Source organism: Bison bison, unplaced genomic scaffold, assembly GCF_000754665.1.
Source record: "Bison bison bison isolate TAMUID 2011002044 unplaced genomic scaffold, Bison_UMD1.0 scf7180017864281, whole genome shotgun sequence".
Lineage (NCBI taxonomy): Eukaryota > Metazoa > Chordata > Mammalia > Artiodactyla > Bovidae > Bison > Bison bison.
This window is the reverse complement of record NW_011494853.1, coordinates 723,623-737,664: the sequence shown is the minus strand read 5'-3', so window position 1 is coordinate 737,664 and position 14,042 is coordinate 723,623. Positions and strand designations below refer to the sequence as shown.

Here is a 14,042-nt window from a genome sequence, read left to right as displayed (position 1 = left end):
TATACAAGGGATCTAGAGTAATCAATCCTAAAAGATGATGCTGTGAAAGTGCTGCACTCAATATGCCAGTAAATTTGGAAAACTCAGCAGTGGCCACAGGACTGGAAAAGGTCAGTTTTCATTCCAATTTCAAACAAGGGCAATGCCAAAGAATGTTCAGGCTACAGCACAATTGCACTCATTTCACATGCTTGCAAATTTATGTTCAAAATCCTTCAAGCTAGGCTTCAACAGTATGTGAACCGAGAACTTCCAGATGTTCAAGCTGGATTTAGAAAAGGCAGAGGAAGCAGAGATCAAATTGCCAACATCCGTTAGATCATAGAAAAAGCAAGAGAATTCCAGAAAAACATCTACTTCTGCTTTATGCCAAAGCCTTTGACTGTGTGGATCACAAGAAACTGTGGAAAATTCAAGAGATGGAACTACCAGACACATTACCTGCATCCTGTATGCAGGTCAAGAAGCAGCAGTTAGAACTGGACATGGAACAACAGACTGGTTCCAAATAGGAAAAGGAGTACATCAAGGCTGTGTATTGTCACCCTGCTTATTTAACTTATATGCAGAGTACATTATGCGAAAACCTGGGCTGGGTGAAGCACAAGCTGGAATCAGAATTGCTGGGAGAAATATCAATAACCCCAGATATGAAGATGATATCACCCTTATGGCAGAAAACAAAGAGGAACTAAAGCACCTCTTAATGAAAGTGAAAGAGGAAAGTGAAAAAGCTGGCTTAAAACTCAACATTCAAAAAAATGAAGATTATGGCATCCGATTCCATCACTTCTTGGCAAATAGATGGGGAAATAATGGAAACAGTTACAGACTTTATTTTCTTGGGTTTCAAAATCACTTCGGACAATGACTGCAGCCATGAAATTAAAAGACGCTTGCTATGACCAACCTAGACAGAATGTTAAAAAGCAGAGACATTACTTTGCTGACAAAGGTCCATCCAGTCAAAGCTATGGTTTTTCCAGTAGTCATTGTATGGATGTGAGAGTTGGACCATAAAGAAAGCTGAGCACCGAAGAATTGATGCTTTTGAACTGTGGTGTTGGAGAAGACTCTTGAGAATCACTTGGACTGCAAGGAGACCAAACCAGTCAATCCTAAATGAAATCAATCCTGAATATTCATTGGAAGGACTGATGCTGAAGCTGAAACTCCAATCCTTTGGCCACCTGATGCAAAGATCTGATTCATTGGAAAAGACTCTGATGCTGGGAAAAATTGAAGGCAAGAGGAGAAGGGGATGATAGGGAATGAGAAGGTTGGATGGCATTACCAACTCAATGGACATGAGTTTGAGCAGGCTCTGGGAGATGGTGAAGGACAGGGAAGCCTGGTGTGCTGTAGTCCATGGGGTTGCAAAGAGTTGCACAGGACTGAGCGACTGAACAACTAAGAGTAGTTAAACGCACAGAAACCAAAAGTAGGCTGGTGATTGCCATGGACTTCAGGGAAAGGGAAGTGAGGAACTGTTTTTTAAAAGATAGAGAATTTCAGCTTTACAAGATGAGAAAGTTCTAGAAATTGTACAATAATGTAAAAAACCCAACACTACTGAGCTGTACCCTTAAAAATGGTTAAGATGGTAAATTTTGTTACATGTGGTGGTGGTTTAGTCGCTCAGTCATGTTTGACTCACTGCAAGCCAACTGTAGCCCTCCAGGCTCCTCTGTCCATGGGATTTTCCAGGCAAGAATACGGGAGTGGGTTACCATTCCCTTCTCCAGGGGAACCTTCCTCACCCAGTGATCAAATTCATATCCCCTGCATTGCAGATGGATTCTTTACCAACTGAGCCACTGTATTTCACCACAATTAGAACAATTTAAATACCAGTATGCACAGTGTAATCTAATTTCATTAAATTTTTCTTAATAAAAAATATATATACATATAGTACACACATATGAATGTGAATAAAGATCCAGAAAAATGTAAATTAAGGTACTAAAAGTGTGGGAATTCCCTGGAGCAGCCCACCAGGCACCAGGGCCCACCAGGCAGCCCACCAGGCAGCCCACCAGTGCAGCCCACCAGGCACCAGGGCCCACCAGCCCACCAGTAGTATCCAGTGGATACAACTTTGCTCACCCAATGCAGGAGGCCCGGGTTCAACTCCTGGTCAGGGAACTAAATCCCACATGCTGCAACTAAAGATCCCACATGCAACTAAGACCTGACATAGCCAAATAAATAAAAATATTTTTTAAAAAAGATATTTAAGAGTAATCACTGACTAGTGGTATGTTTTTATTTTCTTATTTTTGCTTGTTTATGTTTTCCAATTTTCTTCATGAATTATTTCTGTTTCTATAATAATCAAGCTATTTTACCCAAGGTATATTCATAAAAAACAAATAAGAAAGCAATGATAGGTCGTAAGGAAATCAAGGGCTTCCCAGGTGGTGCTAGTGGTAAAGAACCACCTGCCTATGCAGGAGACTTAAGGATATGGGTTTGATTCCTGGGTAGGGAAGATTCCTGGGAGAAGGGCATGACAATCTGGAGGGCATGACAGTCCACTCCACTATTCTTCGATGGAGAATCCCATGGACGGACGAAGCCTGGAGGGCTAACAGTCCATAGGGTCGCAAAGAGTCGGGCACAACTGAAGCGACTTAGCACAGCACATAGTTGATTTACCATATTGTGTTAATTTCTGCTGTAAAGCAAAGTGACTCAGTTATACATATTCTGCATACATATTCTGAAAAATTCAGAATTTTTCATATTCTGTTCCATTATGGTTTATATCAGGATGTTGGATACAGTTCCATGTGCTATACAGTAGGACCTTGTTGTTTAACTATCCTATATATACTGGTTTGCATCTGCTAATCCCAAACTCCCAATACTCCCCTTTTCCTCAGCAACCACAGTCTGTTCTCTATGTCAGTACAGTAGATTTTACATTGTCTTTCAGAGTATGTTTTTGAGTAATCCAGTGTGAAGTTAAGGAATATAAAATAAACCAGTGTTAGGGTCTTTGTGGCTCTCCATCTTTAAGTTAGAATTCTATTAATATGCATTTTTTTTTTAGTTTTAATATTTTTGTTTATATTTTTATAGAAGTTGGAGCAATGGAGTCTTTCTCTGCTGAGACCAATTCAACTGACCTACACTCACAGCCCTGGGATGAACCCCACATAATTCTCTCCATGGTCATCCTCAGCATCACTTTCCTACTGGGGTTGCCAGGCAATGGGCTGGTTCTGTGGGTGGCTGGCCTAAAGATGCAACGGACAGTGAACACAGTTTGGTTTCTCCATCTCACCTTGGCTGACTTCATCTGCTGCCTCTCCCTGCCCTTCTCCCTGGTCCACTTGGTTCTCCAAGGACACTGGCCCTACGGCTGGTTCCTATGCAAGCTCATCCCCTCCATCATCATCCTCAACATGTTTGCCAGCGTCTTCTTGCTGACCACCATTAGCCTGGACCGCTGTCTGTTGGTACTCAGGCCAATCTGGTGCCAGAATCATCGCAACGTGGGAACAGCCTGCACTATCTGTGGTTGTATCTGGGTGGTGGCTTTGGTAATGTGCATACCTGTGTTTGTATATCGGGAAATGTTCACTATAGACAACCAGAGTATGTGTAGCTACAATTTTGGTCACTATGGCTCATTAGATTATCCAGACTTCACCTATGATCTATTGGAAAACGGGTCTTTTGACAACTATCCGCCTGGAGAAATGGATGACAGGTTAGATTCCTTCTCTTCGCAAACCAAGGATCGGCCTTGGGCAGCCACCACTGGCCTCCATTCCCAAGAATTTCAAAGAACTTCTAGAGACTCACTCCCTATGAATTCAGCTAGATTATCTGTTCAACAACCACATTATGATTTGTTTCAGTCTGCTGATAAAGTCTCAGCTACACTCTCCAGTGACTTTCCCATTGAAGATCACAGAACTCACCCCCTGGAGAACTCAAATTCTTTTCTCCCTGCTGATTTAGAGTTTTTTTCTAATGCCTCCAGTGATTCGTTATACACATCTGAGCTATCACAAGGTTTCCAGGATGATTATTTCGGCCAGTTTGCATATGATCATCAAGTGCCAACCCCCCAGGTAGCCATAACCATCAGTAGGCTAGTGGTGGGTTTCCTGTTGCCCTTTATCATCATGGTGGCCTGTTACAGCCTCATTATCTTAAAAATGCGTCGGAGCCGCTTCACCAAGTCTCGGAGCAAACTCTTGAGAGTGGCTATGGTGGTGGTGGTTGTCTTCCTTGTCTGCTGGGCTCCGTACCACATTGTTGGAGTCCTCTTATTGTTTACTGACCCAGACACTCCCTCTGGGGAATCTCTGTTGTCCTGGGACCATGTGTCTCTTGCTCTAGCATCTGCCAATAGTTGCTTCAATCCATTCCTCTATGCTCTCCTGGGAAAGGACTTTAGGAGAAAAGCAAGACAGTCCATGCAGGGAATTCTGGAGGCAGCTTTCAGTGAGGACGTGACACACTCTACCAGCTGCCCCCAAAACAAAACCTCTTTCGAAAGAAACAGTATCAGTACAGTTGTATGAAAACATGGAGCCATTGACCTAAGCAGAGGTTCTTAGGCGAATGCAACGTGTTTCTTAAAAGACAGGCGAGATGGGGAGCAGCGGGGTTCTTGCAGAGACCGTCAAAGAATCCATCTGGAGGTTCTCAAAGCGTGGTCCCAGACAAGGGGCATGAGCATCACCTTGAAAGTTGTCAGAAGTACAAACTCTCCAGCCCTTCCCCCTGCAGGCTGGCTGAACCTGAATCTCTGGGAGTGGGGTCCCAAGAGTGTTTGCACAAGCTCTCTTGTTTCTGATGAATGCTAAACTTGGGAATCACTGTAAAGATAGTTTATTTCAATCCCAAACAAAAGCACGTGAGATAAATGAGAATGCAGTCTGCTTAAAAATGATGTTTCAAAAGAAAATAATAATATTTCCAATGTCAAATATTTTCTAAATTTCCTTCCTGATTCAATTTAAAACCATTTCTTCCTGTGCTCCCTGAGTGAAAGATAATCTTTTATTCAATGGCTTTGTTGGGGTGATGGCAGTGGTGATGGTTTTAAATGAAAAAAAAAAAAAGGTGCAAAAAGAAAAAGTCTATAAAAACAAGGAACAGCTCTAAAAGGACTGTTTCTGAATAAAGTTGGTGCAACATGTGAAACACAAACAAACAAGGAGTTATGAGACTAAGTTGGGAGCAGAGTACAATGCCAGATGCCTGCTACTTGGAATTTTCTGGATACAGGACACAGGAATTCTGAGTTGCCTTCATTTCAGCTGAATAAGCATCTATTGTGTAAAGACTACTTAGGGCACCTAAGAACTTTCTCATGAAATGGTATATAAGTCACAGTTTGGGCAGATGGCTCCTCCGTTTGTTTGCTCTAACTGCTTATTGATAGAAGCATCTGTCTTTCATTCTTTTTCTTAAGCTCCTTAATTCCCTTACTTCTCTCCTGCCTCGAAATCTTCTTCCAGGCTTTTTGCCTCTAATAACCAATACTTTCATAACACGCAAATGACTCATTTGCTCTCACTACTTCCCAAGAAACTTATTTAAAACAAAATGACAAAGAGTAGAAGATGAGGCAACTATTCTTGAATTCACTGCAAAATAGCTGAGTACCCTCTGGGCTTGTTACCCATCCAACTCCTAAAAACATGACTGTAGATGTGTATTTTTCACACTAAAATTATCAGATGTATCTGGGGTTTAATTAATCTTTATCTTTACCAATGTAATACATGCACACAGTTTTTTAAAGAGAAACCAATGCTCATAATGAAATCTAAGAGGTTTCCTGCCCCACTCTGGCCAGCTTCTCCTTCCTCCTACTCCCACTTCCCAGAGATAACCCTTGAAACCACAATCTGAGATATTCTTTCTGAAATTTCCCATCATATTTCTAAGTCATGACCTTATGATGCTAGTTTTTGTACATGATAAATGTCTTTTTGTTTTGGAAGAGGAAGAATTTTTTCTAAACTCCTTCATATTTTGTGTTTATGCAGCATCCCAATATTCATTAACCATCATCCTTTAATTTGTTCACAAGCACACATTTTCTGCTACTTGGCTGATCCATTCCAACCACGCTTCTTTCATTTTTAAAAAAGCATTCTCCAACCCCATCACCTTCTCGTTTTTTTCTGTATATGAAGTTTTATGTATGGATATTAAGCCTCTACATTTTCAGGTTTGTTTGTACTACAACTTAACCTCATCTGAGCCCAGTGATTTAACCTGAAACATAGAAAATGAGATGTTTTAGACTTGCAAAGCACTGTTCCTTGTTAAGTGGTGGAGGGGAGGGTCTGGACTACAAATGAGGTATAAAGTGCTATGTGGAAAATTTTCAAATCATTAGGAATGCTCTCACTTGTGCAATAATGATATCCAAGATGATGTGATTTGTCATGCTACTTTCCAATTTAATCTGCTCATATATTTGATGTGAATAAATGCTTTCTTTCTCCACAGTTCCTTGCAAGGCTCAGAGATTCATGGATCCTTTTAACTGACATTCAGGATATATCATAATCTCTAAACATACAGCAAATAAACCTCATAGTGGGTAGCTGTAGGCTTGCTGTAATGATGATTAGCTAGTTTTCTGGAAACCCCAACATTCTCATGGGACCCTGGATAGGAGTCTCAAACTCTTAGGGCTAGTGTACAGGATACCAGGGTGAATGATCTTGGCATAATTATCCCAAGTTGGCATACCTATTCAATAGTTGACATTTCTGGGCTCCTTTTGAGAGTTGTGTTTCCCTTGGAAATGTATTCTGAAGAAATCACTAGAATTGGAATCCCCTCATTTTCAATGTAAAACTCTGGTGAGTACCTGTAAGCTTTGCCCAAAGTCCCAGAGGGAGAGCCAAGTCCTTCTCAAATTGTAGTATTTTTAATCTTTAAAATACCCCAGAATGCAAGCAAGGCAGTTTAGTCCACACATCAAGCTGCAAGGTGGGACGGACTGCCTCTCCCAACAATATTTTGCAATAATTAACAGCATTAAAAAAAAAATGCTAGAGCCATGCTTTTAATCTTCCTTTCTTATCAATATTACCAAAAACATCAGTCAGATCCTGTGGGGGAACGAGGAGGAGGGGAAGTAGAAAACAAATGATTTCACATTTCCCTTTTCCCTACTCTGGCAAAAAAGAAATTCGACACCAGCACCAGGAAGATAAAACCATAAACATTCTTTTTTTTTTTTTTTATTAAGAAAGCATGCAAAAAACAACAACAACAACAACTTGTGAGCCCATACACCCCCCCTTCCCAGCCTGCGCCAATGCAAAGCATTATGGGTGGTATGAAGGACTCACCAAACCATAAACATGGGGGTTGAAGAGAGAAAGGCAGGGATGGGTGGATGGATACCAGAGAATTGCTCCTTCCGTCCCTCTCCCCTACGCTCTCCTCTATTTCCTCTTTTGGCAGTGAGCTCCTGTAGTTCTGCACACGTCACCCAAGACGACAACAATGACTAAACTTTCAAGGCTGGCAATGCTGGATCGACAAGAAAAAGGAGTATTCTCTCCCTTTCAGGGAGGGGAGGGGAAACTGAGGCCCAAAGAGAGTTGGGTTTGTCCTGTGCCATTTAGCGAGGCTGGTTTTAGCGGAGAGGGGGGCTAAAGGCCCCGAAGGCCTGACGGCCCATCTCCAGCCCAAGCCCTAAACTTCAGTGACTGGCTGCCCGCCAGAGTTCTCGTTTTCAGAAGACACAGATGAACTATACACAGGAGACATTTCCATGTCTGATTTAGTCTACCCTGGCAAATCTTGTGTGGATCTGGGTAGAAGAGGGGTTGAGAAACGTGATGATTTGTGAGAGGAGATCTTAGGAAGAACAGATGGGACGCTGTGTGTAGGAGGCACCCTGACTGGAAGGATAAGGAAGACACGCCTCAGATGGGGGACACTGGGCTAAGGCGTGTCACCACCCTGGAAGAGGAATTCTCCTTTCCCCAATGGGAAATCTTACGCCATACTTCAACCCCACAAACTGCCCTCCAACACGACAGGGGGTTCAAGCTACTCACACCCCCACGTCTTACTAAGAACTTCAAAGAAATAAAGTGCTGTTTAGTTAACTGCCCTTTTTTGCCCCCCTGACTTCAGCCTCACTTCAACAAACTCTCAGTATAGAACCCTTTACGAAGAAAGGAAGGGGAGGATGAGGGGAAAAGCAAGAGAGCGGAAAGCATGGGTAAATAAAAGGACAGGGAAAAAACCAGAAATCACAGAGAAAATGGCCTTGTCCATTTCGCACATTTTGTCCTACAGCTTTAAGAAAGTGACCATTCAGTAAAGTAAAAACGGAAATAAAACTGTTCTTCCTTCTCAGAACTAGAATTCAACAATTAATATCCAATATATGCTAAGTACTTTGCAGCCATAAACCATGGCCACTCCTTGATAAAGGAGATAAGTTTCCCCTGTACCTTTTTTTGGGGGGAGGGGGCAGGGGGGGGGTCCTTCTTTGGCCCTCATGAAGCTCTTTGTATTCAGTTATTTATTACCCTCTCCCAAGTTCCTTCATCCTTCAAAAAACCTGATTGCAAAAGCTTCAGCCCCAGTGATCTGGATTCCAAGAGAAGCATTTGCCTACATAGGTAAATAACTGAAATATTCCCTATGCATGTCTACACCAATTCCCCTTTCCTCTCTCACCCTCCTGCCACCCGTACTGTAGGTTTGGTTCTGCTTTGATCCATGGGAAACAGATTCCAGTCTTGCCCGAGGACATGGTGAGACTAAAAGGAATCATGGGTTACTCTTCTTTCTTGAGAATCCCAGAAAATGGGAGAAGAAAATTTGATGGGTGGAAGAGCTGGGCAGACAACTGAAAGAGGATGAAATAATATTTGCCAAATGAGATAAGGGGATGAAAGGAAAACTAGTAAATGCAAATAAAAGCCAGTTAATTTCCAGAGAACATGATGTTTAAAAAGCCAGAATGGTTCAATAGAAACCCTCTCCAAAAAGCTGACCCTATGCTGAAGGGTTGTCCTCATTTTCACCAGAGACGCAGCACATCCGTGCTAAATTGCTTCAGTCGTGTCCAACTCTGTAACCCTATAGACTGTAGCCCACCAGGCTCCTCTGTCCATGCGATTCTCCAGGCAAGAATACTGGAGTGGGTTGCCATGCCCTCCTCCAGGGGATCTTCCCAGCCCAGGGATGGAACTCACGTCTTCTGCCTTGGCAGGCGGGTTCTTTACCACCTTGTGCCACCTGGGAAGCCCTGAAGAGAAGGAGAGTTCTGGCTAGGACTGACTCTATGTCCTATAGAGAACAGGCCAGGAATAAGTCAATGGCAGTTTATTTGACAAGAGTGGCAGAGACCCAATTTCTGACTGTTTTATATTTCATCACCCCTCTACAGCGTTCTACTCTACCCAACCCAGACCTCTTATTCCACTAGGATTTTATCTCCACCACCATCACTCTTACCCTTGATGGGGAATGAGGACCAGCAGAAGTAGGATTGGAGATATAAAGGGACAAGGAAGAGCTCAGAGGACAAAATTAGCACCATTAAGTAAAACCTGCAAATTCATGGCTGCCAAGCAGCATTTTAAATCCCTTCTACTTAATAATGTGGCCTCTTCAGCCCTGGATTGAACTGATATCCACGGAAAACAACATAGGGCTGAAAGGTGGGATTAGCACTGAATTGCCCAAAGAGAAAGGTAAATCAAAATTTGAGACCTTTCACTGTGGCTCTCATGGCTTCACCTTCCAGCCAGGTGACTTTAAATTAGCAAGAGGTGGACATGGACAATGGTGTGGGGACAGGAAACTGGAGACAGCATATAACCAATAATAATAATAATAATATAATAAGAATAATAATAAAAGAATAGGGAAAAAAACTAGAAGGAAGAGGAAGAATGAGGCAGGAAAGAGGGGGGTTATCTTCGGCAGCATCTTGCGGTGGCTTCTCTGGCAGAGAAAGAAAAAAAAAGGATATATATCTATATACAGGCAAGGGCGGAAGAGTGGGCGGGGGCTGGGCTTCCCCCATTGCCCTATGTCACCACCCAACCCTGGGCTGATGGCCGGGCTCTCAAATGCACTAGGTAATCAAGTCCCAATCGAAGTCATCTGGGATCTCCTCACTGGCCCCAGGAGGTGGGACTGGTGGCCGAGGGACCATGTGGTGTGCTGTGGAAAGAGAAAAGGAGATTAAGAGGAGAGGGCATGGAGGCCATTCTGTCCATCTCGATGGACGGTGATCAACCCCAAGCACCCCCAGGGGGAAGGTTTGGGGAAACTACCATCCTTATCAGCCCAGAGTTATTTTTGCTGCCAGCTACCACTTCAGTGAGGTCCCAGGAAAGAAACTAGAGTAAACTGTGCCATATGACAATGTAACAGCAGTAAAATGTAACAGCCATTAAAAATTATACTTATGGGGAATGCCCTGGTTGTCCAGGGGTTAGGACTCCTTGTTTTCACTGCCTAGGGCCCGGGGTTCAATCCCTGGTCAGGGAACTAAGATCCCACAAGCCACGTAGAGTAGTCAAAAAAAAAAATTATATTTTCAAAGATCATATAATAACATCAAAAACATACAGAAATAGCAATACTACTATTTGAAATAGCAATACAGAGATTTGTATATAAGAAGGAATACATGGACAAAGACCCCTAAATTGAAAACACTGTGGTTAGGCAGGATGATAACAGTGGTTTTTCTAAAATGCATTTAAAGGTGAAGGATCTGTTCATTTTGCACTATTCATGACAATTTAGGGTATCCACGCCTACTCACACCAACAGAGATAGTTCAATCCCAGACCCCTGATACTAGAGGTCAGGTGACATGGGCACAAAGCAGGTACATGTATATAACATGTTCATTTCATTTGTCTGAGTGCATCTTCCATCCAGATTCCGAAGTGAAGCATATACGTTCTACTTGTCTATCTTTTGTTTATAATCATGCTTCTACTTTCTGTCATCATGGTAGGCACGGGCTAATTTTAAAGCTTGTTGATCTTCTCTTGTCTCCCATGACATACACCTCCCAACAGGTGGCCCACCCTCAGTCTCAGGAACCAGGAGGGCTCACCCGCTCTGGCAGGTGCAGGCAAAAGGGCTGATAATGCAGGTTCAGAGCCACAGGAAAGCCAAACAAACTCGCTGGTGCTTAAAACAAGTCTCCTGGCTCTTACCTGGGCGACTGTATCCTGCTGAGTCCTGGGTGGGGAGTGGGTACATTGGTGATGGGCCAGGGTAGAGATGAGGGGCTTGAGGGTGCACATAAGAGTTCACTGCTGTGAAAGCAAGACAAGAGTTAAGTGAGTGGGACCCCTATACTCAAGGAAGCAGAGTCTGATAGAGAGGGTGACATACTCCCCATCACCTTCAGCTCTTCTCCCTTACCCGCTCTGTTCTGTAGCTCCTGTGGGCATCAGTGCTTTCTGTAGAAGCTCTCAGTCCTAGTCACTTAGGGTACAAAGGCAAAGGCACCCAATACTAGCCCCTGCAATATTACAGCTATCAGCAGGGTGATAAACACAGAACCTTCATCACTGACTCTCCCTCACTTCACTGGTTTGCCGATCATGACCCTATGTGATACGATCCAGGGAGGAGTTTCCTGAGACACAGATTTAGAACAGGGACTTTCTCTTCCCTTTTCTTAAGTAACCCTGACCTCCCAGATCAAGATCTAAAAGGAAAACTTCCCTTGGAATCCAGTGGCTAAGAATTCACGTGTCAATGCAGGGAACACGGGTTCGATCCCTTCTCCGGGAAGATCCCACAAGCCATGGGGCAACTATGCCCATGTGCCACAGCTACTGAAGCCTGTGAGTCCTAGAGCCTGCACTCCACATCAGCAGAAGCCACCACAGTGAGAAGCCCACCCACCTTTACTTGAAAGCAGCGCCCACTCACTGCAACTAGAGAAAACTCTGTGCGCAGCAACCAAGACTCAGAGCAACCAAAAAGAAAAAAAAAAAACCTAAAAAGAGATACAGTCTATTTCTTTGGCCTTTGGATCAGTGCCCATAAGCTGATGTTTCTCAGTTCTCTTCCACCCTTCTCATCCCCCTTCCTTCGCATCATCCAGTCTCCACCTCCTTGGCAACTGGCTTCGTGTGGTACCTTGGTTCATGGCTGGCTCCTGCTTGCCACTGGTGAGAGCACAGGAGTCCGCGATGCGGGAGGGGGCGGGTGGCCGGTGGGAGCCTCCCTGGGGGGGCACATGACCAGTCTGAGTGAGGAAGTGATTGAGGGAGTCACACAGATTGGCAATGTGATGCTGGTCCAGGCTCCAGTTCTTCTGCTCTGCCTGCCGCAGGCTCTCCATCAGCTCTGCCAGTAAAGAAGCAAGAAATGCTAACTCCTGTTATTTTTGCAATGAATGGTGAGATTTCAAATTTTAATTTTTGCTTTCTGAATTTATCTATTGCTTGACAGGCATTATGAAAAATAAACTGTGTAGTCCATTAAAAAAAAAAGAAATGCTAACCTTGCCAGAGCCCCAACATCCCTAGTGGTTCTATACCTAAGTCACTGCTCCAGTCACACTGTCAATCAACACCACTGATTATACGTGTTACCAAGGAAATGGCAACCCACTCTGGTATTCTTACCTGGAAAACCCCAAGGATAGAGGAGTCTGGTAAGATCTACAGTCCATATGGTTGCAAAGAGTCAGACACAACTTGGCAACTAAACAACAACCCCCAATAATTGACATCTACATTTTCAAACTCTCATTCTATTTCTTCCTTACCAAACTCATATAATTTCCATATTACTGGTGAATAAAAGTTTCAAAGTAACTGAGTGAATTAGCCGTGGTCATATTGTCAGTCACGAATTTTCCTGGGAAGAATACTGGAGTGGCTTGCCATTTCCTATTTCCTCCTCCAGGGGATCTTCACAACCCAGGGATCGAACCCCATGTCCCCTGCATCTCCTGCATTGGTAGGTAGATTCTTTACCAGGTGCCACCTGGGAAGCCCCCATACTGTCAATAAATGGTGGCAAAACTATAAAATGGTGATCCAGGGCTTCTGAATAAAGAGTCCTCCTTCTCCCAAAGATAAAACTGAGTAGAATAAACCACTGTCATTTTGAATAAAGGCAAAAATTAATCAAGATAAAAATCTGGCTTAAAATTCAACATTCAAAAAACAAAGATCATGGCATCTGGTCCCATCACTTCATGGCAAATAGATGGGGAAACAATGGAAACAGTGACAGGCTTTATTTTCTTGGGCTCCAAAATCACTGCAGATGGTAACTGCAGCCATGAAATTAAAAGACGCTTGGTCCTTGGAAGAAAAGCCATGACCAACCTAGACAGCATACTAAAAAGCTGAGATATTACTTTGCTGACAAAGGTCCGTCTAGTCAAAGCTATGGTTTTTCCAGTAGTCATGTATGGATGTAAGAATTAGTCCATAAAGAAAGCTGAGTACTGAAGAATTGATGGTTTAGAACTGTGGTGTTGGAGAAGACTCTTGAGAGTCTCTTGGACTGCAAGGGGATCAAATCAGTCAGTCCTAAAGAAAATCAGTCCTGAATATTCATTGGAAGGACTGATGCTGACGTTGAAATTTCAATACTTTGGCCACCTGATGCAAAGAACTGACTCATTGGAAAAGACCCTGATGCTGGGAAAGATTGAAGGCAGGAGGATGAGATGGTTGGAGGCATCACCGACTGGACAGACATAAGTTTGAGACAGGGAAGCTGCTGTGCTGCAGTCCATGGGGTCGCAAAGAGTGGAACACAACTGAGAGACTGAACTAAAGATTAACTTGAAGAAGGTATCAATATTATCCACCTGTGTAACATGAAATCCTCCATCCTCAAGCTTTACTTGGAGAAGGAAATGGCAACCCACTCCAGTATTCTTGCCTGGAAAATTACATGAACAGAAGAGCCTGGCGGGCTATAGTCCAAGTGGTCACAAAGAGTCGGACATGACCAAGCACACAAGCTTCACTTAACCATCCCCTCTGGTTCCAGTTTCCATTGGGTTTTTCCACTTACAT

General features: G+C 43.3%; 2 protein-coding genes across 2 annotated transcripts in view; one reads left to right on the top strand and one right to left on the bottom strand.

Moving 5' to 3' along the window:
- Nucleotides 1-6,488, top strand: part of C3AR1 (complement component 3a receptor 1) — a 9,760-nt gene extending 3,272 nt beyond the window's left edge. Inside the window, exon 2 of the mRNA XM_010849361.1 lies at nucleotides 3,088-6,488. Coding sequence (XP_010847663.1) covers nucleotides 3,099-4,544 — 1,446 coding nt within the window. The 5' untranslated portion in view covers nucleotides 3,088-3,098 and the 3' untranslated portion in view covers nucleotides 4,545-6,488. The remainder of the gene's footprint in view (nucleotides 1-3,087) is intronic.
- Nucleotides 6,489-7,212: 724 nt separating this feature from the next.
- FOXJ2 (forkhead box J2) overlaps nucleotides 7,213-14,042 on the bottom strand; it is a 20,764-nt gene continuing 13,934 nt past the window's right edge. The window contains exons 9-11 of the mRNA XM_010849360.1: nucleotides 12,139-12,348; nucleotides 11,202-11,303; nucleotides 7,213-10,188 (exon numbers count right to left, since the gene is read on the bottom strand). Of these exons, the coding sequence (XP_010847662.1) occupies nucleotides 10,100-10,188; nucleotides 11,202-11,303; nucleotides 12,139-12,348 (401 nt within the window). The 3' untranslated portion in view covers nucleotides 7,213-10,099. The remainder of the gene's footprint in view (nucleotides 10,189-11,201; nucleotides 11,304-12,138; nucleotides 12,349-14,042) is intronic.